Consider the following 26,886-nt stretch of genomic DNA (forward strand, 5'->3'; position numbering starts at 1 on the left):
ACGATGAGCGTTCCGCCAATGGCAGCTCACGCACGGGCCGACGCATGGAGGGTTTCCACGGCTACCCCCAATCTTCCTTCCTATCTCCCTCCCTCCCTCTTTCTCCCTCTCTCTCTGTCTGTTTCTTCCCTTCTATTTCCCCTCTCCTCTGCTTTGGAATAAATGTCAAATGCTTAATAAACCCAGCAGCATCTGCAGCTGTTCCAAATGACCACCATAGTGGGTCAACTTGTCAAGATTCACTCATGCAAACACGCATGCACAAAAACACACAGACGTGCTCAAAAGGGCATATTGCACTGTGCTTTCCTCACACATGAGTACCCTCCCCTCCCAGCTTCAACATTTCAAAGGAAATACATGCAACAGTGCTATTAACTGCTGTCGATAGGATTATGCAATATGGTTTTCAGCTTCTTTCTAAAATTTTCATTCATTAATTGACAAAGTGGAGTAAGTAGGAAGAAAAAAAAAAGTCCTTTAAATGTCATTCTACTCAGTTACGCAGTGTCATGCACACTAGTCCAACGCACAGTTGCCACCCCCTCACTCTCCAGCTGCATCCATTCTGCATGCCAAACCTCATGAATCATCTGAGATTAAATGCTCACTGTGTTTATATAAAATGGCACGTTGGCTACAGGCTTCTGTCCAGTATATACAATATGTTCACCCCAGTCCTGTACTGGATCTGAGGTTGTGATGCTCCTCATCTCAAATGTGCAAAAACTTTCTCGCTATTTGTTTAATTATTGTACTCAAAAAAAAAAAAAAAATGAAAGCAATTCCAATTCAGAAGCTTTGATACAGAAAGCTGTGTAATTATCATTGCATTTTAGATGTTGGAGGTGTTGCATGGGATTGCATCTACTCAGCCAAGGTATCTTTGAATGACTTATGTGGTCATATTTAAAATATGGCCTAGGGCAGCCCTTTATTTTAATGCACATGAATTTAAGCACAGACGTGAGCATGCATAGCTTTAGCACCGCTTCAGATATCCTGCTTGCATGCATGAGGGCTAGCATATGTTTTTGTTTTTGTTGCGGCAAATTGAAATTCAGAATTTTTGCCTGCATTTGGATGTTTGATGCGAGCACAGGCGGGCGGCCTGCTCGGCTGCTGTGAGAAGTGGCACACTCAGATCATTAATCAGACTCGACGGCACAGTGGGTAGCAGTCAAGCCACAGGAGATTGCTAATGCATGCAAATGTATACTCGTTTTCGGGGCAGGTTGAGCCAAGGACAGAACCTAGCCAGCAACAGAGCTGGAGAAATCCTGTAGTAGAGAGAGTGAGATTAACATATCACAGCTCAGGTGATGGCCTTTTTGTTGTGCTGTAATCTGCTACAACTGAGTTATGTGTTACTAAGTCAACAGTACAGTGGATAATAGGTAAAATACAAAAAACTTTATTTTGATTTATAATCCTCATAATTTATCTTATGCCATATGTGATAGTGGCCAGATTTCATACTGGTATCTATGTTACCTCCACACAAACCTGGTTTCATGATATGGGGACTGTCAAACGAGCTTCTTAACCACTTGATCTGGGACGTGTCAGAGTAAGAGCTGATTTGCTGCCAACTGAGGGCATAGCTCTGTATTCCACACCTTATTATTCTGCACAGTGCTTGAGCCTCATTATGGCCAGGATTGTACCTTGGTGGAGATAACCTTACATGACTTTTTGAGATGAACCTTTTACAAAGAAGCTTAGGAATGTGAATAGAATGATATCATTGCCGGTGGGCATCGCATCATCTAAAGTAACAGAGGTGCAGTAAATCCGCCTCAGTTTTCCCCCCTTGCCAGGTTAGGTAAGTCAGTGTATTTTTCAGTCACTTTGTAAAGCCTGTAAATCACGTATATCAGCATATAATTTTCACTTGAAAAGGTTATTATAACTGCTCTCTTCCTTTAGATGCAGGAGTGATTTTTCATGTAACGGATTATTTGCACTAAATACCAGTAAATAACAGGTTATATTTAAGCTACATGAGCACAGTAATTGTGGACTGTATGTAAAAAAAAAAAAAAAAAAAAAAAAAGCTCATTTGTTCTGGGTGTGAAAAGCAAGGCCAAGTCTCTACAGCCTGCAACCTTTTTCATGGACAGCAGGGGGCGACTCCTCTGGTTGCATGAATGTCTGTGGCTCCCTTGCACTATGTTTCATGGTAATAATGGTAGTATAGTCATTGAATCTAATAATAACCCATATAGTGCTTTTGGTAGCACACTATATGCATGCTAGTTCAAAATGATAGAGCTACTAGCTGGAAAAAAAAAAAAAAAATCTGTAGCTTCCAACAGACACTGGCTCTTGATCAGACCAAGACAAGTGGGAGAGCCACACTGTGTTTGCAGCTGCCAACAGTCCATCAGCTACAATATGTATGGACACATAATTCTCAAAGTGAAAGTGAGCAGGGGTGAAACAGTTGACTGGCAGTGTTACAAGATGGCTGGATGAGAAGCTCGTGAGGGATCATACACTCTGTGGACAGAGGTATTGGGCCACTCCTCTAAGGTGTTTTCAGTACCATTGCCACAGGTATATACAATCAAACATCTATGCAGTCTGCCTTTACAAACATTTGTGAAAGAATGGTTTGCTCTAAAGAGCTCAGTGAATTTGAGTGTGGTACTATAATACAATGCTACCACTGGAACAAGTCAATTCATGAAATTTCTCCACTCCTACATATTCTGTGAGTGCTGAGGCGCATAGTGTATACAAGTCTCATACAAGTTTCAGCCTTCAGGACTTGGGACACTATGCACACTCATACAATACGACGAGTCAATCATAAGTAAGCCATGCCCTAAAACCTGCTTTATTGTTTATTTGACTTTAAACAGGACAATAAATCACAAAATGAACATCATTAATCGAGGAGAAAAACTTGAAATTAACAAAATGGTTACAGAAGCAGGGGATCAAGTAAGCAGCACTCTCATTTTCTCACAGATTTCTATGCATGCAGGCTTCTTTTGGCTTTTGCCGTTAGGAAAAAAAAATGCACATTTAAGACACTTCCAGCTCTTAAAGTCAGTCTGTGGTGTTGAGTTTGCCACGTGTTCAAAAAAAATATGAGGAAAATCAGTCCCAGCTTTATGCTTCCCTTCCAGATCTCCATGTTTGTCAAATATTACATGCTTCAGTGTCCCAGGAAAACACTGTTCTGTTGAAGGCACTGCTCCTGAATCAAGGTGTCACCTTTTTCTCTTTCTTGGATACATGGACGGATGGAAGGCGGGATGAAAAGATCGAATGAATGAACAATTGTTCTGCTCTTGCAAACAGGCCATTCAGGGAAATTCCTCAGGGACCAGAGCCTTTTCAAGGTTGTGTCCTACACCACTAGCTACCTCTATGTGTGTGTGTGTGTGTGTGTGTGTGTGTGTGTGTGTCTGTGTGTGCATGCCTGCATGCATGTAGTCCTCTGGGTCTCAATAAGGTTCAGTCAGGCTGATATCTCACTACACACACACACACACACACACACACACAAAGTGCAAACAGTGGATGTCTGTAGGAGTGTGTGAGGGTGTGCTGACTCAACCAACTGCCAGAGGTTCCCACAAGTCTCCCAGGTCAGATGGAGGGTCGGCAGCTGATGGCTACGGACGTTCTCTGTGTTCAGATTGCCTGGCCATGCAAGCGAGGCTCAGACATGTGAGAAGAATGAAATGCACGACAGCGTTATTGTTCTATGCAAAATGGATGACTCTTGGAAGGAAAAATGCCACTCGGTGAATGCATTGTGATTTTAAATAACACAAACACTTGCCATCAAATGCCTGCAGGCATTCAGGCTGTATAATGGCTTAGAGGATGTGATAAGCCTGTGTTGCCTGAATAATTTACCAAAGCCTGACTGTTAAATAAGGTATACTGTCAATTCTAATCATAGCATTCCAATTTTAAATCTTAGCAGCTCTGTACCGTGTGACTGAAAAGTCACAGCAGACAAACAACAACACCCTTTTCAGTGCAGCTGTGCAGACATAAAACTGTAAAAGCGGCACTACAGCAGCTTTGCCGTGGCCCTTAATTTAAGAGGAGGTTAATGCAATAGACTTTGCATCCACAAGCTGCTCTATTCTGCTCTGCATTGTTAAATTATTCCCCTCCCTGCTTGTTTGCATTGTTTGATATGTAAGCAAGAAGTATGTGGAAATTGTACTGAAGAATTTCAAAGGTTCGCAAATTGCATCTCTAATCAATTCCAGCACCCAAAAAAAAAAAAAACATTTATGCAAGCCTTCTATACAAAATCATGTTTTTATAGACTTGCGCAAAGGTGCTTACAAATAAAATAGACAAAGCAAAGTAAGAGCTGTTATTTCTTTGCATTGTAAATTTTTCCTCCAGGCAGAGATGGAAACACCACACAAATGAAGGCCCTGTAGAGGCAGACAAAAAATAATTAACTGAAGACTCTGTGTGGTGTGTGTGTGTGTGTGTGTGTGTGTGTGTGTGTGTGTGTTGGGGGGTGGGGGGGAAGCTTGTTTGGATTCATTTTTATGTGGTTTATAAATTAAACTCCAAAGACACGTCCCCTGCTGTTATAGTGAGGTTGTTGGGGTTATATAATAAAATCCCTAACACTCCTCTCCTTGTGTTCCTGGCACCAGCTTTGGGAACCTTAAGTAGCCTTGCTGGACACATAAGCATGCACACATACCCAAACAAGCAGAGTAGCAAGCACAGGGCTGCAAATGCACATAAACAGCTGAGTGACCATGGCACATGCTGGCTAATTGGTTGTGATTTATAAATGTGACCTAAAGTGATTTTACTATTGTACTAGTCTCTTTTTCTGAATGTCACTATGGTGATTGGGTATTGAGCTATGAATACTTCCAAAACACAGGTGACATACAGCTTAAAGTGTTATATTATATTATACCTATTATACTACTTACCAGCCATATTTTAATTCTTAGACTCAATGAATGTAGCTCTGCATGATTCACAGTTCAACTTTACTACTAGGACAGCAGCTTCTTTTGTTTGGAATCTAGAAAATGAGCATGCATGTCCTTGTGTGTAGCGTTTACTGTTTATTATAAGACTACATTGCAAATAATGTATTATCGAGCATTCCAGACAGATGTCTCTTTGCCTTTTTTTTTTTTTTTGCATCTCTCAGGTCTTGTGTCAGGTCATTGCTGGACGAACTACAAGTTGTCACTGAGTTATTGCGGGTCTGTTTCTAAAGCTTGCTTTCCCCAGAGTGCTATTAGCTATGAGGGCACAGGTAGTCCTTCATTATAGCATAGTAATATGTGGGATAATATATAATGAATCTCAAGAAAAAAGTAAATTAAATGCATGGTATTTTCTCAGTTTGTGTTGCGAGAATTTCAGACTGACAAATTATGCTAGATCAGTTTAGGCACTTGCTTGCGAAATGTTGTCACATCCTTGTAAGCAAACACAAAGCATCCAGACACACTAACACACACAATGTCTACACTTCTTACTTTTCACTAGTCGTGCATCAAGGTAATATAAATGTTTCTTATGAGCCAAAATCCCAAATTCCCAGTGTTAATTAATGTAATCTGCAAAAGAAAAACTGACTTTTATTTGCCAATAAAAGACAAGAAGCACTGAACAGCTTCTTAAAATGTTGCTTCTTTAAATGTTGTCTACCGAGCCTCGATTAAATTCACTGCAAGTTTAAAGGAAAGATCTAACCTTGATATTGCACGTTTAATCTTTGCCTGCCTTTATTTAGCTAGACCTCATTCACTCTGAGTACTTAGTTCACTTTGAGTACTAAAGTGCCACAAAGAAAAAAGCTTTCTAAACAGACTAAACAGACTTAGATAATGTGCTGACTACAGGATCAAATGGGGTGATTCACTACTTTGTAAAACTACACTCTTAATGGACAAACTCAAGAGACAAAGCTCTAAGCACAGGGACGAATGTGTTTGTGCATCTAGCTGGCTTATTTTTTCTGAGTCAGTCTGGTTCCCCTCTCACTGATGTTATGTTGCTCTGGGTTTTATTATGGTATGTGAAATGTTATTGAAGGCATACTGTGGAACTGTTTCTCCTCAAAAAAAACAAAATACACCTGTACATTACTAAATCAATTAATCACATCCCATGCATGCTTTTGGAAGGACGCCTGAGTACCTGTAGAAAACCCACAGAGAGATGGGAGAGCATGCAAACTCCACACAGAAAGGCCCCAAACTGGATTTGAACCCAGCACCTTCTTCCTGTCAGGTGACAGGGCCAACCACTGTTAAACCAGATCATATATTTTCCAATCACAAGTCCTTAAAGTGTTTAAATATAAACAAGCAAGTTAAATATTACTTTAATGGTCACAGTCCCCCTTGTCCTCCAGGTGCTGATCTTTCTTTCTTTCTTTCTTTGGTGTCTTCTTCTCTTCCTTAGCTGCATGAATGTGTGTGGCGGGTGTTACTAACCACTCTTTTTAGTGGTGGACATGATCTCAGGAAGTCTCTGGCAGGGACACGTATTCTCCATCTACAGTCACTGGCTGTACTTACCTTTCACCTCAACTTGTAGCATAGCTCAGGCCTGCTGTAACTCTGCATTTATGTGCCTGCTTGTCTGGGTTTAAACTGGCCTTGTACTTACCCATCTGTCCTCTCTCTCCTCCCATGGACTTAGAAAGCCTGCTTAATAGTTTCCTGAATATCACTCTCAGTCAGCCCGCAACTGGAAACTTGCCTGCCTTGGATATCTTATTTAGTTACTTACCTGAGTGTAATCCCGGCCTGAATGCCTCTGAACATTCAGTGCTATTGATCCTTCCTGAACACCATTCATTAAAACTTAAACTTTTGACTGTGAGTCTTTCATGTAAAACCTTAAGAATAGTCACTACAAGAAGATGTTATTATAGAAAATCACATATTTGGGTGGTGAATGAATACAGTGCCGTGAACATTTTACTGATATTTTTATTTAGGTTTAGGAAGAAAATGTGGCTTGTGATAAAATATACCCCTTCACATTAACCCTGCATGCTGAAAACTGGTACACCAGCAGCTTTGCCAGTGCAGCAGTTTTTGACTCTGGAAATGAGAACAGGATAGAGACTACCTCATGTAACAGATAATGAAAAACTAATTTTTCCCAAAAATATAAAAGTCTTCTCTTACAAAATGGGTTAAGCAATGAGTAAGCAGTCAGGACAAAGAATTGTGTACTTCCAGGGATGCAGATGTTTTGGAAATTAGACCCATTTCCACTTTAAGCATACACCTCATGACCAGTAATGACATACTTAAAATTCCCCCTGGACAGTCAGTATTTGTAAAAAAAAAAAACCAAAACCCTACGACAGCAAATGCAGCTTCACAGGCTTTTGGCCAGTGTGTATCAGGGCTGTGGAAAATCCATGTGTGTTGACTAATAAATGGACCTGCTGAGGACAGTGTCCCCTCTGGTGGTTTCTCTGGCAGAAAGTCTTGTTCAAAGCCACAGTGGCAATGTCATTCACCACACACACACAGCTTTACTCACTGCTGTGCAAACATTTAAATCTTAGTCCGTTAATGAGATCAGCGAGTCATTGTAGAAATCCTGGTATTGATAAAGAAAAGAACGATTACTATGCCCACAGTAGCAACTATGTAATCTTATGTAATGTCTTATGTGAATGATGTAACCCACCGTATTATATATTACTAAGAAAATACTGTGAAAAGCTGGCAAAAATCAAAATACTGTCTATACTTCCATCATGCTGAGCATTACATTCAGCACTGGGGACACAACTAACCCATCTGTATACAGTCTGAGTAGGAGAGATAAGAAAAAAGAGGTTCACTTAAGGGATTAATAAACTGCACACCAGAATTAGCTATACATTAATAGAAAAATTGATCTAAAAAAGTATGGGCAATCGGGTAATCCTACTTAAGGACACAGATAAGCACAGTGGCTACTGCTGGAAATGAACCTGTGTCTCTCTGGTTATGGTGTCTGAACATCTGCAGAATTTTTCAGTGGTCATTTTAGAGCCCTTCACTGATCCTCCGTAGAGTATTACTTGACCTGGCTGTTGGGAGAAAGGACAGACGTAAGCTTAAAATACCTCCCAGGCTTGACACAGCACTGCGCCAGCTGCACTCTGTAATTACCAGCAGTGCAATCAGCAGACTCGTTAATTTCCCCTGACTGACAGCCGCTGACGGCTCAATTGCAGAAAATGCACTGGTACAACTTCATAAGAAAATGGAACCGACATGCTGCAGGACTCTAAAAGCTGGAAGGCTGCACTCAGAAAAGTGCATTTTATGATTATGAGCACATGAAGATGTACTGTTATAGGCAAGGTTCTGGTACATCTGGCAGCAATGCCTCATTTATTAAAAAAAAAAAAAAAAAAAAAAGGAATGGAATGGAATGGAAAAAAAAGGGAATCTGAATTACTCTTCCTCCCCTTTTAGAATAGCAGATGTGCTGCTACATGCTCCCCCTTGCAAAGCACTCATCTTATGTAACATGTTTAGGGAACTATGAGAAGTACTGCAGAGAGAGAATGTTAGCACATGGAACAGCTTTCTGGTTCTGCAGAAATATTGATTTGAGCGTAAAAGAATGTGAGGCGGTCCAAAATAGACTTTCCACCAGCAAAGTAATTGGGGTGAGGGAGCCAGCGGAATTGGCCCAGATAAATATGTCACTTAATGGGTTGTTTATGGTTGCAATTTGACATGATCCATGAGAGAACAGGCAGGAAGGGGGTCTGGTTTATGCTACTGAGTGACTCTGCTGCAACCACTAAAACAGAGAATAAAAATAGACATTCAAGAAATAGAATCTTTAATCAGCAAACATGTGCGCCCGCCTGTTTCCAATGTTAGAATTCTCTTTCCCTGATTATAATTTAATCATATTGGTGCTGTGGCTTAATTGTTTATTTTCTCTGCCCATCTAATGTCTTGCAAGCAGCTATTTGTGTCCCACCCTATTGAATCCATATGGAAAAGGAATTGTTTAATGTGACATCACAATGGCAATGCTAACATGCTGATGATGCTGTAGTACCTGGTTCACCAGTATAGCATGCTCTAAGGTTGGTATGACCTCAAATTAAAATAAAATCACAATTAATTCAACATTTTACCTCAATTTTGTTTAATAAACATTCATCTGAAACACATGTTTCAGATCATCAAACAAAATTTTTTATTAGACAAAGATAACCAGAGTAAATACAAACTGCAGTTTTAAATGATCATGTATTTAAATGATCATGTATCAGGGAAAAAAGCTATCCAAACCTACCTGTGTGAAAAAGTAATCTGTCATGGTTTGAGGCCACATTTCAGCCAGTGGGATCTTGTCAAAATTGATGTAATTATGAACGCAGATGAGTACTGTCAGTATTTGATCCACCATGCACTACCATCTGGAAAGTATCTGATTCACAACAGCTTCATTTTTCAGCATGGCAGGGGTCCCAAACACACTGCAAATACAGTGGAAGCATACCTGGATAGAAAAACACATAGTGGGACACAATCAGTCATGGATTGGCCTCCCCAGGTCCCAGAGCTCAATGTTATTGAAGCAGTATGGGATCATCTTGATAGATGAACAAAAGGCAATCAACATGCAAAGTTTAGCTTTGGAATGCATTTCAAGAATCCTGGAAAACTATTTCTGAAGCTTACTAGAAATGATAAGAAAGCTGCCTAAGAGAGTTCAGACTGAGTTGAAGAATAGAGGTGGTCATACCAAATTTTGACTTCCAAGCTTGTTAGAATTGAACTTTTTTTGCCTTATATACTGAATTTCCATGAATCTTTGTGGTGGAAATGAGCTTTCTCCGATGGATGGCTGGGCTCAGCCTTAGAGATAGGGTGAGAAGTTCAGTCATTCGAGAGGGACTCAGAGTAGAGCCGAAAGTCCTCCACATCAAAAGGAGCCAGCTGAGGTGGTTCGGTCATCTGATTAGGATGCTTCCTGGGTGCCTCCCAGGTGAGGTGTTCAGGATATGTCTTACCAGGGGTGGGCCCAGGACATGCTAGAGAAATGACATCTTTCATGTCTTTAGAATAAATAATTAATTATCCATAATTAAAAAGAAAATTCATATTAGTGCTCAGCCAAATGGGATCCACAATTTTAATACATTTCTTTATGGTGACAGCATCAGTCATTCATTTGAAATGCTAAATATGTTAGAACTGCCAGATGAATCAAGTCAAATAAGACACTTCGATGTGACTTTTAGTCACATTTTTATCTCACTGAAGCAACAGCCTTAACTTTGTTCCTCAGGCACAGTCACACCTTCTACCTCCTGGAATTTTCAAGGACTCTTTTCCAGAGGCAATTAACAGTCAGGCTCCCAACAAATGAGTGTAAGCTTGCTAATTAGGGAAGAAATACCAAGAGTTTACACTGCACCGTGTGAAAGATTGTACTAATAATGATGGTATGCTTTTTCTATCTTTGTCTTCTTGCCTTGTGTTGCCTTTTTTCTGTAACAAGTTGCGGTCTGCTTGTTTATTAAAGCAGACCAGTATTTTTTGTTCTGTTTTTTTTGCTTTAAGGACTCATTATGAAGTAAATATTCTCACAATTTAATGGCTGGAGAATAACGCCACCATTTCTATTTTTTGATGGGTTGCCTTTATGCCTCACTTTCACAGTCCTATTCTGTCTGCCACAGAGTACAATAGAATGAAGGCTTGAAACACAAAAGCAAGAGGATAGTATTTTTGTTTGTTTGTTTTTCCCCTCCGGCAGGCATCAGTAGCTTTCCCCAGGCAACTAAAATGGAACTGAAGCAATGTCGGAAAGTGTATCCAACAAAAGAAAAAGAGCCCAATGTAGGAGGAAGCGTAGAAGCCAAAAACGTTCAAAGACATGCAGTTGGTCAATTCAGAATCAGTAAATTATAGCAGGAATGTAGTCTTGTAGGCTAGATTTACTAAGGTGGGCAAACAGCATGCCTGAAGTTGTTAAGTTATTAATGTTTAAAAAAAAAAAATCTGCTAGCATTTTTAAAGGTCACCAATTATAACAGAAATTCTTTCAAAAATTGACCACAGCACTAGCTCAGAAAGACTATAAAGTCTTTCCATATGACAGCTGGGATAGGTTCCAGCCCCTCTTTACCCTAAACTAGACAAGAAAATGGATGGAGGAGATATAGGGCATGCTATGTTAGCCTGCAAGCCACATTGCAACCCAGATTCATCCCAAGTATTTCTTTTATACATTTTATGACTTAATCAATGTCAAGTCTGTTTTAATTGATGCCTGCTCTGCTCCATGAGCAATTAAGAGGGTAAGTATCGGTCAGGTGCTGCTAATCAAATGCGCACGATTAACTGATCATCCGCAAGTGTGAGCACCGCTATGAAAGCAGATGTTCTGGCAGTTTGCTGGTCTGGATAATTCAGGTGTGCGTTTACACAATGCCAAAATTTTCCATGAGTGGACATCCCAGCAAATTCACCCCAAGGTCAGACCGTGCAGTCTGGCTTATTTGGAAGAGTTGCCTAGAAAAAGGCTGTTGTTAAAGGCTGTGTTTTCTTTAGGAACGTAGCCTGATGGGTAATGTTTGTGTGACGTAGGTCCAATGTTGTGGACAAGTGAGGGACTGCCCCCTCTGCTCAGTGCGTGTGCAAGTGAAAAAAACAAAAACAAAAAAACACAGTATATCAGCACAAATACTTCATATCAACTGTCAAGCATGGTGGTGGAGGGGTGATGATTCGGGCTTGTTTTGCAGCCACAGGACCTCGGCACCTTGCAGTCACTGAGTCAACCATGAACTCCTTTGTGTGCCAGAGAATTCTTTAGCCAAATGTGAGGCCATCTGTTTGTCAGCTAAAGCTAGACCCAAGGTGTTGCAGTGGTCTAGTCACAGGATTAAACCATAGGATTTTTTTTCTAAAGTAAGGGTGCAAACACTTTGACAAACATTTACATGGAAATGAACACAGCACATGATGAACCAGCGACATGACTGCATTCATCACCGCAAGCTGCAGAAGTGACATTTACGCTATGACAGGAAATGTGATGAGTTATCAATCTTGCATACATATACATACATACATACCCGCTCACACATGCTATGAATAACTGTGATGCACCCAGCTGTCATCCATATTTGACACAGGCAACACATTAGTGTGCATCCAAAGGAAAACTTGATCACCTTGAATAAATCAGCACGGCGCTGTTCTCCATCCATTCCACAAGTATCTATTTTATTTCAGAGATACTCATCTGTAAAGCAGACACTAATGAAAGGAGTTTTATTGAACACTTCTCAGAACCACTAGCCTTTAAATCTATTACAAAAAAGAAAAAAAAAGAAAACACATTACTTAAGATTAATCACAAGATAGATGAAAAATGCAAACAGCACTGCCTGCTAGTTTTATCATTTTGCAAATTACAATGAGGTTTCTTATTTTCAAATGTTGCATAATAAATCATAGGCATCTCAGTTGCTATATATCTCTATTAGGCTTCAGGCATACACCCTTGCCCTCTGCTATAAATGTCTGAGACCAGTGCTGCCGCTACTCATTTTCTTAAGAAACTATGGGGAAAATATGCTGAGAAACAACCACTGTTATGACAAACCATTAAATACGCTAACCATTTTGATGATCTGCAGTAATATGGTAATGCTCACTTGTGCTTCCTTTGATTGCATTGTACAAATGTGCCATGCCAAACTAATCTAAAAGCTACACCAGGAACTAAGTGAAATTTCAACTGCGGTAGAGAGAAATGGTGCATTTTGAAGTCAGAAGTAAACCCACTGGGAGGAGACCTTGGGGCATGCTGTCATGATTTACTGAATTTAATGGACTCAAATACAGACTGGGAGATGAGCAAAGGTTAAGGATGTTTATTGCAAACAGGCTGGGATTAAAAAATAAACTTTTCTTAGTGATACTGCTCAGTATGAATGTGAGAGTGTGCGGCTGTGAGCAATGGAGAGTGGGCAGGTAGGTAAGTGTCTGTGGGAATCCGTCTCTCTCTCTTAGAAGGAAATGCAAAATCCAATACACAAGTCCAGTGCAAAGAGAGATGAGATATCAAGAGAAGTATGTGATCAAACACACAAAAAGAAGTCTCTAAAACCGAGCCTCACCACAATGTAGCTGTTTGATCTCGCATTGAATGAGCTGAAGAACCAGTACTTAAATATGAGAAGATGAGATTGATGAGAAAAAAGGGAACAGGTGTGTGCAGCTGAAGGCTCAGCTCAAGGTTGATCAGGGGAACCACCTCTAGGCGGTCTCAGGAGCAAAGGACTCGCCTACCTGAGAAAGGTAAGAGAGAGGAGGAGAGAAAGCCAGAGTGAGAAAAAGGAAAAGGGAAAAAAAGGTGGAGGAGGGCAGATGCTGCTATGACACTGACCCACAACATGGTGGAGAGATAATATCTTTCAGCTGGAATAGGAAAACCTCAGTGTCCACCTGGAAGAGTTGGCTAGGGAGAGGGAGGTCTGGGCATTTATGATTAGACTGGCGAACGAGTGAACCAGCTGCTACCAGTGTGGCAATGACCATAATTCTAAATTTAAATGTTCAAAATGTCTGTGTATAAAATACAATAAGTGTGGCTGCATCCACCTTTCGTATGCAATCATTACAAGTGATGAAACCATCACAAATCATTGCCCAAATATACAGCCACTTGAGTTTTACAGAATATGTTAAAACAGACAGAGCTTTTAAATGGCCAGTGAAGTTACTGAAATCCATTAAATGCTGTAGAGATTTTGCAAAACACTTCTTACATTTACACTTACTTCCTGATGACTGTCAAAAGAATGCCAGTTATTTTTCAAGCTGAAGGTCATTGTTCAAAATTTTCAGTAATTTAATTACACATAGATCCAGATTCAGCTACTCAAGCGAGCCCTAATTTGGTGCACTTTTATAGCCATTCATTTCCATCCACTTCAGTAAATTAACTTGCAGAAACAGAAAATTTTATGAGATAGGAAATCAACCACAGCAGTGTTTTTTGTTGTTGTTTTTTTTTTTTGCTACATACCTACAGTGCTGTGAAAAAGTCTTTGTCCCCTTCCTGATTTGTTTGTTTTGTTTTTACATCTTTGTCACTCTTACATGTTTCAGATCACCAAGAGAATTTTAATGAAAAAATAATTGCCCTCTAACCCTAATAACAGGTTGTGCCAGCCTTCGCAGCAAGAAGGTCTGGACTTGGACTAGGCCCCTCCAAAACCTTCATTTTGTTTTGTTTTTTAGTTATTCAGAGCTGGACTTGCTGGTGTGTTTTGGACCACTATTCTGTTGCGCAACCCAAGTGTGCTTTACCGGACATTCTCCTTCAGGATTTTCTGGTAGAGAGCAGAACTCATGGTTCCATCAAGTATGGCAAGTCGTCCAGGTCCTGAACCAGCAAAGCAGCCCCAGACCATCACACTACCACCACCAAGCTTGACTGTTGATATGAAGTTCTTTTTATGGAATGCTGCATTAGTTTTACACCGGATGCACAGTAACGAGACTCAGATTTTCCAAAAAGTTCAACGTTGTCTCATCAGTCCACAGAATATTTTCCCAAGTATTGGACGTCAAGATGTTTTTTTTTTTTTCAAATATGAGACGAGCCTTTGTGTTCTTTTTGGTCAGTAGTGGTTTTAGAACTGTCCCATGGATGCCATTTTTGCCCAGTCTCTTTCTTATTGATGAATCATGAACTCTGGCCTTAACTGAGGCAAGTGAGGCCTTTAGATGTTGTTCTGGGTTCTTTTGTGACCTCCTGGATGAGTTGTTGATGAGCTCTTGGAGTAATTTTGGTTGGACAGCCACTCCTGGGGAGGATCACCACTGTTCCAAGTTTTCTCCATTTGTGGATAATGGTTCTCGCTGTAGTTCGCTGGAGCCCCAAAGCCTTAGAAATGACTTTGGAACCCTTTCCATTCTGACAGATGTCAGTGACTTTGTTTCCCATCTGTTCTTGAGTTTCTTTAGATTGTAACATGATATCTGAGATCTTTAAGCTTTCTTCACTTTTTCAGACAGGTTCTGTTTAAGCGACTTCTTGATTCAATATAAAAATTTGTTTGAAGACCAGAAATAAGGAAGGGAGCAAATACTTTTTAACAGGACTGCATGTTATTTGTTGCTGGTTGCAGGTGCTGCTTTGTTCCTTTCCTCAGCCATTGCTTGTTGGTAAAACCAAGACTTTGTATTCAGTTGCTCACAGCGACAGGTTCTAGGCCAAAAACATCTGATTTAATACAATTTCTTGCAGCACTGTATTTTTTTAGTTTAGAATGTGTTTCTGGCAGCTTTCCAATATCTCTTGAGAAGGAAAATTACAACTGTGTATTATGTGATGGCATTACTGTAAAGATGTCTTAATATTCACTATGATGAATGATCTCAATCAAGTTTGGCGTAACTGCTAAAACAAAGCAACAATGCTAGGATGAATTGATTACCCTTTCAAGCATTATACAACTGTCAGCGTAACACTGGGATGCATGATTGCCAAACATCCACCCTCAGACTCCCTCTCAGCCTCCAATATGAATAGATAATTACACTGCGTCATTCTTCTTTTTGCAGGTCTGCGATGTGTTTCAGCTCATCCCACGCCCCTAGCAGTGTGTGAGTCATTTTGGTTCAACACTATGTTATGCAGAACCAAGCTGCCCTTTCTTTCTTTTTCGGGTGTTGATTCAAGCCCTCTTACACATTTCAACATGTCGAACACTACCACAAAAGACACAGGAAAATCCATTTGTCATGTCCCTCACAGTACAATCCATTATGGATGGTGCACTGAACCACTTCAAAAGCAGCAATTGCTTTAAAGGGTCAGCTTTTCTTCGTGTTTTTCCGAGAAGCCCATTTCTGAGCATAATTAATCTTCAGGGTGAGATGTTTTGTGCTGTTCGGTAAAGGTGGAGCTCTGTCTTCATTGTTGTGGAAAGTAATTGAGAATGGATGACGCTTTACAAAACCCAAGGACTCTAAAATCTGTCCTTTTCAGCATAGCGGTCAAATTAAAGACGTGAGACATAACTGAGGTAATCGGTTAAATTGGAATGTGGTGAAGAATAAATACTGACAAAGAGAAACATTTTTGATTAGAAAAATATGAAAAGAAAATACAAATAGTTAACAATATACTACAGATGGAAATGAAAGGCAAATCCTGCTGTGAGATGCACATGGTGTACACAGTGCTTCAACATGCACAAGGTTCTTTATCATAATCACCATTAATCTGAAACATGAGCTCATGCATCCTGCCAGAAATGACATTTTAACTCAGTTGAGGAGTGGAAAAGGGTAAGAACAAATGAAAGTATCAAAAGTGACAAAATGCACAAATAAAAAGCCTAATTGATTGCTTTAAGGCAGAAAATCTGAATATATGCATCATTACTGTTTCCTTTGACTTGTTGGTCATTTGGTCACAAATAACCAACTTGCCTTTAAAGCCGCAAGCGGCGTTAAAGGCCCTCGCCGCCTGTGAGCCCCTGTGAACCCCCCAGCAAGCCACATGCGAACCCTGCAAACCCCCAGTGAGCCGCCTGCGAGCCCCGCAAACCCCCAGTGAGCTGCTTCTCCTGCCGAATGTAAAACCCGAGTTAGAGATGTTATTGTACGTGTTTCCAGTAGGTGGCGCTGCACCAGGCATTAAATGTCATATGGATGTGTTCAGGGGTGGGTCCATATCACAAATGTGAATTTTGGTGCAGATTGGACAATGTGTCATTGAGATGCTGTTTCCACTAGGTGGCGCTGTGACTGTCATTCATTGTCATGTGCATGTGTTCAGAAGTGGGTCCTTATTAGTGTTGTGAAGTTTGGTGTCGTTTGGACAATGAGTGTTTGAATTAGGGCAACTTCCTCTTTCCAGTAGGTGGCACTGCAGCTGTCAGTCAAAGTCATATGGATGTGTGCAGGGGTGAGTCCTTTTCACACTTGTTAAGTGTGGTGCAGATTGGACAATTAGTGTCTGAATTAGAGCACGTTAGTTGTTCCACTAGGGGCGCTAGACCAGCATTCAATAATGTTACGTGGATGTGTTGAGGGGTCAGTTCTTATCACACTTATAAAGTTTGAGGGCAATCGGACAAAGTATATGAGACTGAGAGGCAATCGAAATGTCACGGCGAACGATCAAAGCTCACCAGGGCCACACCCCTCTGCAATATACAGCTACAATATACAGCTCAAAAGATGTGAATAAAGTGTGTCATGCAGAAATGTTAGGTTTTCCATTGAAAACCAATGGGGGAATTAGGGGTGTGGTTACGGGGAGGTGTGAAAATGAGGCATGGGTCCGATTGACTTTTTTGATCAGGGTCATATACAGAATGTGGAAACCTAATTTCATAAATCTGGGAGTAAGTAAAATTTTGGAGCTCCATGTAAATTTTAGTTTGATTATGTAGGGAGCGCTATTGCAGGAATTGCCATTGTTTCTCCATTTATGGATACAGGTTGGCACTCTACATAAGGTATTCAAGTTTGGGAGAAATTGGGCAAAGCATGCACGAACAAAGCATCCAATAGGCTCCTCGCTGACCCTTCGGTTGGCTCGGGCCTAATAATAATAATAATATATACTGTACAGAAATATACCAGTTTTGGGTTCACTTGAAAAATGTGCATGGTGTGCCTGTGTGTTGAAACTTGAACAGGACAGGCTATTAACAATATACTATATGTTGTCATACAATATGTGCATGCTATTGATTGTGGTTTTGTTGGGAGCAGTGATGGTTATAAAGTCTTACAGCTGCTGGGAGGAAGGATCTGCGGTAACACTCCTTTGTGCATTTAGGGTGCAACACTTTGTCACTGAAGGAGCTCTCCAGTTCAGTAAGAACTTCATGCATGGGGTGGGAGACCTTGTCCATCATTGATGTTAATTTGGTCAGAGTCCTTCTGTCTCCCACCACCTGCACTGGGTCGAGAGGACATCCTAGGACAGAGCTAGCCTTCTTGATGAGCTTATCTAACCGCTTCCTCTCAGCTGCAGATAAGCTGCTGCTCCAACATACTGCTGCATAGAAGATGGCTGATGCTACTACAGAGTCGTAGAAGGTCTTCAGGAGTGCCCCCTGCACTCCAAAAGACCTCAACCTTCTCAGCAGGTAGAGTCTGCTCTGACCCTTCCTGTAAAGCGCATCAGTGTTGTGAGTCCAGTCCAGCTTATTTTTTAGGTGAACACCCAGGTACTTATAAGAGTCCACTATCTCAATGTCCACTCCCTGGATGTACACCGGTGTCAGCGGTGGGTCTGCCCCTGCGGTTTTAGCAGCCTTAATCAGGAGGTTGTTCCGCTGGCACCAGTCCACAAAGTCCTGAGTCCACTGTCTGTACTCTGCGTCATCCTCATCTGTGATGAGGCTAACTATGGCAGAGTCGGCAGAGAACGTCTGCAGATGGCAGTGTGGGGAGTTGATGGAGAAGTCTGCAGTGTAGAGGGTGAAGAGGAACGGTGCCAGCACAGTTCCCTGTGGGGCCCCCATACTGCAGACCAGCTGTCAGAGACACGTGTCCTCACGTACTGTGGCCGGTCAGTGATGTAGTCCAGTATCCAATGGGACATGTGGTGGTCCCCTCCTGACAGCTCCAGCTTGTCCCTCAGAAGTCTTGGCTGGATGGTGTTGAAAGCACTGGAGAAATCAAAGAACATGATCCTCACAGTGCTTCCCGGCTTCTCCAGGTGGGTCAGAGCTCGGTGCAGGAGGTAGATGATGGCGTCATCCACCCCGATGCCAGGCCGGTAGGCAAACTGCAGCGGGTCTACTTTTCCAGGGAAAAGTCTGGTGCCTTGTATGGAAAAAGAGTAGAAGATACAGAAACACAAAAAAACACATCTAATACTAAACAATATGAGAAAAAAGCACGGAATTAGTGTGGAGCTGCTTGCGCGACACCAGAACTAAGAGTTTAATTTTAGAACAATAATTTTCATTGAATTTTTACTTTTAAAATTTTAACTGGCTCATTAGAATTCTCAATTTGTTGGTACAATTCTTCCTTTGTTCTGACAATACTTAATTTGATCATTCTTCAATACTAGCTTTGATATTAGAATTCTCAGTGCACTGCTAGAATTAAGACATTGTTCTCACAATTCTGAATATGATCTTTGAATACTGACTTTGACCTTAGAATTCTCAGTGTGTTGGTATAATTCTGACTTTGTTCTCACAGTTCTATGTCTTTGTCATTGTATAAAACTGTTTGTGTCATCAGAATTCTGATTTTAACCTTGGAATTCTTAGTTTAATTTTAGAACTCTAACTTTCATTGAATTTTTATGCTTAAAATGTTTACTGTCTCATTACAATTCTCAAAGTGTTGGTAGAATTCTTCCTTTGTTCTGACAATTCTTAGAAGCTTAGAATTCTGAATATGTTGGTAGAATTCTTCCTTTGTTCTGACAATTCTTAAATTGATCTTTCTTTAATACTAGCTTTGATATTAGAATTCTCAGTGCACTGCTAGAATTAAGACATTGTTCTCACAATTCTGAATATGATTTTTGAATACTGGCTTTGAGCTTAGAATTCTCAATGTGTCGTAGAATTCTTCCTTTGTTGTGACAATTCTTAGAATTCTTAGAATTCTCAATGTGTTGGTAGAATTCTTCCTTTGTTGTGACAATTCTTAATTTGATCATTCTTTAATACTAGCTTTGATATTAGAATTCTCAGTGTGCTGCTAGAATTAAGACATTGTTCTCACAATTCTGAATATGATCTTTGAATCCTGGCTTTGAGCTTAGAATTCTCAATGTGTTGGTAGAATTCTTCCTTTGTTGTGACAATTCTTAGAAGCTTAGAATTCTCAATGTGTTGGTAGAATTCTTCCTTTGTTGTGACAATTCTTAGAAGCTTAGAATTCTCAAGGTGTTGGTAGAATTCTTCCTTTGTTGTGACAATTATTAATTTGATCTTTCTTTCATACTAGCTTTGATATTAGAATTCTCAGTGTGCTGCTAGAATTAAGACATTGTTCTCACAATTCTGAATATGATCTTTGAATACTGGCTTTGAGCTTAGAATTCTCATTGTGTTGGTAGAATTCTTCCTTTGTTGTGACAATTCTTAGAAGCTTAGAATTCTCAATGTGTTGGTAGAATTCTTCCTTTGTTGTGACAATTAGCTTAGAATTCTCAATGTTTTGGTAGAATTCTTCCTTTGTTGTGACAATTCTTAGAATTCTTAGAAGCTTAGAATTCTCAATGTGTTGGTAGAATTCTAAGCTTAGAATTCTCAATGTGTTGGTAGATTTCTTCCTTTGTTGTGACAATTCTTAGAATTCTCAATGTGTTGGTGGAATTCTTCCTTTGTTGTGACAATTAGAAGCTTAGAATTCTCACAATTAGAAGCTTAGAATTCTCAATGTGTTGGTAGAATTCTCCCTTTGTTGTGACAATTCTTAGAATTCTTAGAAGCTTAGAATTCTCAATGTGTTGGTAGAATTCTAAGCTTAGAATTCTCAATGTGTTGGTAGAATTCTTCCAATGTTGTGACAATTCTTAGAAGCTTAGAATTCTCAATGTGTTGGTAGAATTCTTCCTTTGTTGTGACAATTCTTAGAATTCTTAGAAGCTTAGAATTCTCAATGTGTTGGTAGAATTCTTCCTTTGTTCTGACAATTCTTAATTTGATCTTTCTTTAATACTAGCTTTGATACTAGAATTTTCAGTGCACTGCTAGAATTAAGACATTGTTCTCACAATTCTGAATATGATCTTTGAATACTGGCTTTGAGCTTAGAATTCTCAGTGTGTTGGTAGACTTCTTCCTTTGTTGTGACAATACTTAGAATTCTCAATGTTTTGGTGGAATTCTTCCTTTGTTGTGACAATTAGAAGCTTAGAATTCTCACAATTAGAAGCTTAGAATTCTCAATGTGTTGGTAGAATTCTTCCTTTGTTGTGACAATTCTTAGAATTCTTAGAAGCTTAGAATTCTCAATGTGTTGGTAGAATTCTAAGCCTAGAATTCTCAATGTGTTGGTAGATTTCTTCCTTTGTTGTGACAATTCTTAGAATTCTCAATGTGTTGGTGGAATTCTTCCTTTGTTGTGACAATTAGAAGCTTAGAATTCTCACAATTAGAAGCTTAGAATTCTCAATGTGTTGGTAGAATTCTAAGCTTAGAATTCTCAATGTGTTGGTAGAATTCTTCCAATGTTGTGACAATTCTTAGAAGCTTAGAATTCTCAATGTGTTGGTAGAATTCTTCCTTTGTTGTGACAATTCTTAGAATTCTTAGAAGCTTAGAATTCTCAATGTGTTGGTAGAATTCTTCCTTTGTTCTGACAATTCTTAATTTGATCTTTCTTTAATACTAGCTTTGATACTAGAATTTGCAGTGCACTGCTAGAATTAATACATTGTTCTCACAATTCTGAATATGATCTTTGAATACTGGCTTTGAGCTTAGAATTCTCAGTGTGTTGGTAGACTTCTTCCTTTGTTGTGACAATACTTAGAATTCTCAATGTGTTGGTGGAATTCTTCCTTTGTTGTGACAATTAGAAGCTTAGAATTCTCACAATTAGAAGCTTAGAATTCTCAATGTGTTGGTAGAATTCTTCCTTTGTTGTGACAATTCTTAGAATTCTTAAAAGCTTAGAATTCTCAATGTGTTGATAAGATAAGATAAGATAGTGTTTATTCGTCACATGCACAGTTATATACACACACATATAAATAAGAAGAATAAAAATAAAAATAAGTAATTCACACTATACACTATACTCTATATACTATACACTATACACACTTTTACGTGGAATTATAGATTATAAATTATAATATTTACATAGTGCAATAATAGTCCAGTTAGGGCTCAGAGTTGAGCAGACGGATGGCTTGTGGGTAAAAACTCTTCTTCAACCTTTCAGTCTTAGCCCTCAGGCAGCGGTAACACCGGCCTGATGGGAGCAGGGAGAAGAGAGAGTGTCCGGGGTGGCTTGGCTGTTTTAGGATCTTCATGGCCCTCAGCCTGCACTGCTTGGTGTAAATGTCCTGCAGGTTGGGGAGGGTGGTTCTGATGGTCCGTTCAGCTGAACGAACCACCCTTTTTAGGGCCATGAAGTCCTGCTTAGTGCAGTTTCCCATCCAGGTGGTGATGCTCCCACGCATGATGCTCTCGATGGTGCAGGTGTAAAAGTTCCTGAGCACCTTGAGTGGGAGCTTGAAGTCTCTCAGCCGCCTGAGGAGGTAGAGACGCTGTCTGGCCTTCCTCACAGTGATGTTTATGTGATGAGTCCAGGACAGGTCCTGTGAGATGGTCACTCCCAGGTATTTGAAAGTGTCCACTCTTTCCACCTCAGCACCACTGATGACAAGTGGATGGTAGTCCCTCTGCTGCTTCCTGCTGAAGTCCATGATCAGTTCCTTCGTTTTGCTGATGTTGAGCAGGAGGTGGTTCTCCTGGCACCAGTTCTCCAGGCGGGAGACCTCTCTCCTGTAGGCTGTCTCCTCATTGTGGGAGATTAGTCCCACAACAGCAGTGTCGTCAGCAAACTTGATGATGACGTTGGACTCTGACGTGGCCTCGCAGTCATGGGTGTACAGTGAGTACAGCAGAGGGCTGAGCACACAGCCTTGGGGGGATCCAGTGTTGCGGGTGAGGGAGGATGAGGGGAGGTGACCCACTCGTACCACCTGTGGTCTGCTGGTCAGGAAGCTGTGAATCCACCTGCACAGGGATGGGCCCACACTGCAAAAACTGACAGTCTATCTAAGTCTAATAATCTTACATTGAGCCAAAAAGTATTTTTGATCTTGTTTTGAGAGTGATATACTAAGCAGGAGCTGAATGTGTAAGATTATAAAACTTGTTTTTAGAATATATTACTTTTATTTCTTACTTAGTTACTAAATCCTTAAACTAGTTACTTTACATGCATTTTAGGCTAAATTATATCACTGAGACACTGTTTGAGGTCACATTGTATATTTCATAAACATTTTTAGATGCGAAAGCTTATTTTAAGGCCTCTCAGTAATAAGTCGCTTAGGCTTTTGTTGGCCCATCATTAACACATTTATTTACAATATTTACAAAGCTGCAGTGTAACATTTTATGTAGTAAGAATCCACAGCCACAACATAGGCAATAAATCACAGCACATCTTCCACTGTTTCATTTCAACTTTTAAGTGCAATGACATCATCAAGGTTATATTTTGTCAGAACATACATACTGCATTTGAAACTGACTGGATAATATGATGTAGGATCAACTAGCTTTTCAGCATCTATAAACTCTGTTGCTTGGGCGAGATTAGGAACTACAATTTTATATGCTAAAAAATCTGTATTAAAGCCCACAGTCTCATAAAGCTGGTATTCAAAACAGTATAATGAACTGTCTGCCACAAAAATGTTTTTAATAAGTCCAAAAACAGGAACTGTGTCACTCACACTGGTGATTATTAGAGACTTTTCACTTACGTACTTGTTCCCATTGAGAATAAGCCATTTTACTTTGACTCCATGTTGTATGCCACCTATCCCCAAAAAATCTCTTATCTTTGCTGCAATATACTCAGGATTTTTCACTTCAGAGACAGGACCCAATTCCTTCTCATGTACAAATATTGGATGCTCAGTGCCCAATTCATTTTGACAGCATTCAGAAAGCTGATTATGGTTCACAAGTGACTTACAGACATTTCTGAAGTTCAATTTAGATGCCCATTGTTTAAAAAAACAGTGCTTTGATTGGAATCTCATACACATGTGCCTTATCACAGGCCCCAGATGAAGAATCTGAGCAGGGAGATGCAACAAGTAATGTTGCTTAGGTATTATATTATTCTCAGGAAAAAGTTTCTTAAACTGTTTCAAATGCTGTTCAATCATATTCTTCAGTCTGAACACACTTTGTACAGATAAAATAGGGGCAAAGAGTATCTGAACAATCTTAATTAAGTCCAAAACAAACTGAACATATTCATTTTTCTCTATACTGTTGAGCAGAAAAGGCATGATCTTCAACAGTATCAGCATTTGCCCCGAGGACTGTTTCAGTTTATTGTCATTAGATGCCAAGGTAGTGACACTGATAGGGCAGGGTTTGTCACGTATGTCTATTGGTGACAAAGGAAAACTCTGCATGGCAGAATTGAACACATCCAACTCCATCTGTCCAGAGAGAACAAGGTGTTTTAGCACACACTTAATTTCCATGGGTGCAACACCCTCAAGAATGATGTGCATTATATCCTGTGGTGTTTGTTGACTGAGGTCAAAGGCTGGGAAATCAATCAGCTTGCTTCTTCTGTTTATACCATAGGTGGTTTTGAGAGATGATTTCAAGAAGTCTGTGCAAGCCTTTTCTATTTCACAGCACTGCTTAATATGTTTTTTCATTGTCCTTTTAGTAAAACTTAGTTCATTAAAATTAATTTGCATTTCATCAAAGGTACATTCACAATGCCTACACTTACTATATGCAAAACCAACTCCTTCCTTGAAACCAGCAAGCTCATGTTGGGCAAGTGTGTCACCACAGACCGAAACTACAGCACCAAATAAATCCATGCTACCACGCTGTGTTTGGATTTTGACACCATTATAGAGCAACTTTAAGTCTTCATTAATCCTTTGTAATACAAAATCAACACCACATTTGTCAATATCATCAGCTTTTGCTATAGCAAGGAGTCTGATTGCAGCAAGCTTTGACCTAAACTTGGGGTCTATGTTTCCTAAAGTATAATAAAACATGAATAATTTATTTACTGAAGCATGTGACCCAAGAGGATTGCATATCTCTATTTCATCAGCATACAAAATTATCTGTAAAGCAGAAGGTTCTTTTGAAAACAGTGGATGGGATTTATAAATGCTCCCATCAATAATGTCATACAAAAACCCATCTTTGTGGCAACTCTGAGGTGCGGTGTTGATCATGGCAAAAATCCTGGAATTGGACAACAACTGTTCAAGGCTCCTAATAAGGGGTATATAGTAAAAACTTCTGTTTTTGATGGCAATTACTCTTGACTGTCCTTTGTTAACTCTGCAAACCTTTTGAGACATAACTACCTCCTCTGGTATGACTGGGTTAAAAAGCCTCTGGATTGTGCTGTCCTGAATGTATGTGGAAGCCATCATGGAGAAAGGATCTTGAAAATTTTCCAGTTCTGCCAATACTGCCTCTTGTAGCTGCTCCATATTGTCTGAATGTCTTTGAAAGAGCGACTTCATGGTGTCCTTCATGGTACTGAGAAGAGCAGTTTGATACTGCTGGACTCCAGAGACAATACTGTTGACACCCCTCTGAAACAAAAACAACAAAGAAATATGAGCTATATACAGTTTGTTCAATATGAGACTAGCATTACACTTCTTAAGAACATTCTGAATAGGATTTCATACCAAAATGATCTCTGTCCAGTTCTTGCTCAGAATTCAAAAGTCAGAATTACACTTCTCTGGTGTGCAGACTTTCTTTTTGCTCTTGTTCCTGCACCCTTTTGACCTCTTTTCACACGTGCGTGTTCTCATTACTTAAAAACAACACTGTTCCCACTAAATGCAAATCTAAGTATTAAAACATTAATGCTTTTTTATATGTTTTTGTTAAATATGTATCCATCTGGTGCTGGCCCGGCCCGTCTGTCAAATTTCAAAAAGTCAATGTGGCCCCAGAGCCAAAAAGTTTGTGTGTATCCTTGTCACAAAATATGACACTGTTGTAGCTCTGACAGTGGAATTATAAAATGGTCCATAGAATTAGAATTGTAAGTTTACATGCTTTCAAGACCTTTTCCCAGTCTTATTCAAGCACTTTTCAAACTCTATCAAGGACCAATTTTCAAGTCTTTATAAGCAAATTATGACTGTGGTAAAACGCATACTTAAATGCAGACACACATACATATATTCAATATATATTTTATTTCCCTAACACTTAGGTTTGTGCAATACCTGGGATAGGTGACATCTTTCCCGGACACTGATGGTAAATGCAGCTGCACATCTGACGAGATTTTCACTTGCTGTAGCAGCTCCTTCCTGTAGATATGTTGTGTTAATATACATTAAAAAAATAATATAAACACCTGAATGTTAACTGTTAAACATTTTCATTAGCAAACATTGCATCTTACCTGATTATCAGTATTTGGAGTCTGGAAATCCTCAAGCTCCGGACTTGACATTTAATTTGGAATGACAGGTATGTTGACCTCACTGTCGGTCCTTTGCATTCCTTGTGTTTTAGTGGCACAGTCAGAAAAAACTGGTATGTCAAAATGTTCACCTGCAGCATGTGATAAGTCAGATGATGCTACTGTCATCCACTGGGTAGGAGGGTTCCCAGTCGCAAGATACAGAGCATGAGTGCGTCTGATATGGTAGTAAAAAGAGTTAAAGACTCTGTATTCCTCTGTGCAACCATCTATTCCGCATATGACTCGGAAGTTTGGACTGCGGCTATGTGTTTTGTTAATATGGCTCAAGAGAGACTTCAATGTTAAGGCAACAAAAAACAAAGCAAATCATACACCTCCAACAGGCCATGTTAAACCGCCAAAAAGAAAAAACAGGGCAGCTAGCTGAATGCAGACAGTCTATCAGAATCAGAATCAGAATCAGAATCAGAAGGTTTTTATTGCCATATGGGTGAACAGGTTCACAGCATTAGGAAATTGCTGCGGTACTTCGTGCTTACAGAAAAAAACAAATAAGTATAAAAACTATAAGACAATATACAAGTATACAAATTGCAAATATACAGAGATATTAGAGCTATAACTATAGCACAATATTACAAAATTACAAAATATACAGTGCAGAGACTAATTAAAAGATAAAAGAATGTAGACTATATTCCACTAATATGTACATCAGTGC

The 26,886-nt window shown here is 39.8% G+C and overlaps 1 protein-coding gene across 1 annotated transcript; it reads right to left on the bottom strand.

Annotated features, from left to right (window-relative positions):
* Positions 1-13,280: 13,280 nt before the first annotated feature.
* LOC115773811 (uncharacterized) lies at positions 13,281-26,210 on the bottom strand. Its single transcript, XM_030720727.1, has 5 exons — positions 26,142-26,210; positions 25,960-26,046; positions 23,768-25,308; positions 18,556-18,667; positions 13,281-13,313 (listed from the first exon to the last, which is right to left on the bottom strand). The coding sequence occupies exons 1-5, from the start codon at positions 26,190-26,192 to the stop codon at positions 13,281-13,283; spliced, it is 1,824 nt and encodes a 607-aa protein (XP_030576587.1). The 5' UTR covers positions 26,193-26,210.
* Between the last annotated feature and the right edge of the window lie 676 nt (positions 26,211-26,886).

The sequence above is a fragment of the Archocentrus centrarchus genome, chromosome 23 (genome assembly GCF_007364275.1).
Source record: "Archocentrus centrarchus isolate MPI-CPG fArcCen1 chromosome 23, fArcCen1, whole genome shotgun sequence".
Classification (NCBI taxonomy): Eukaryota; Metazoa; Chordata; class Actinopteri; order Cichliformes; family Cichlidae; genus Archocentrus; species Archocentrus centrarchus.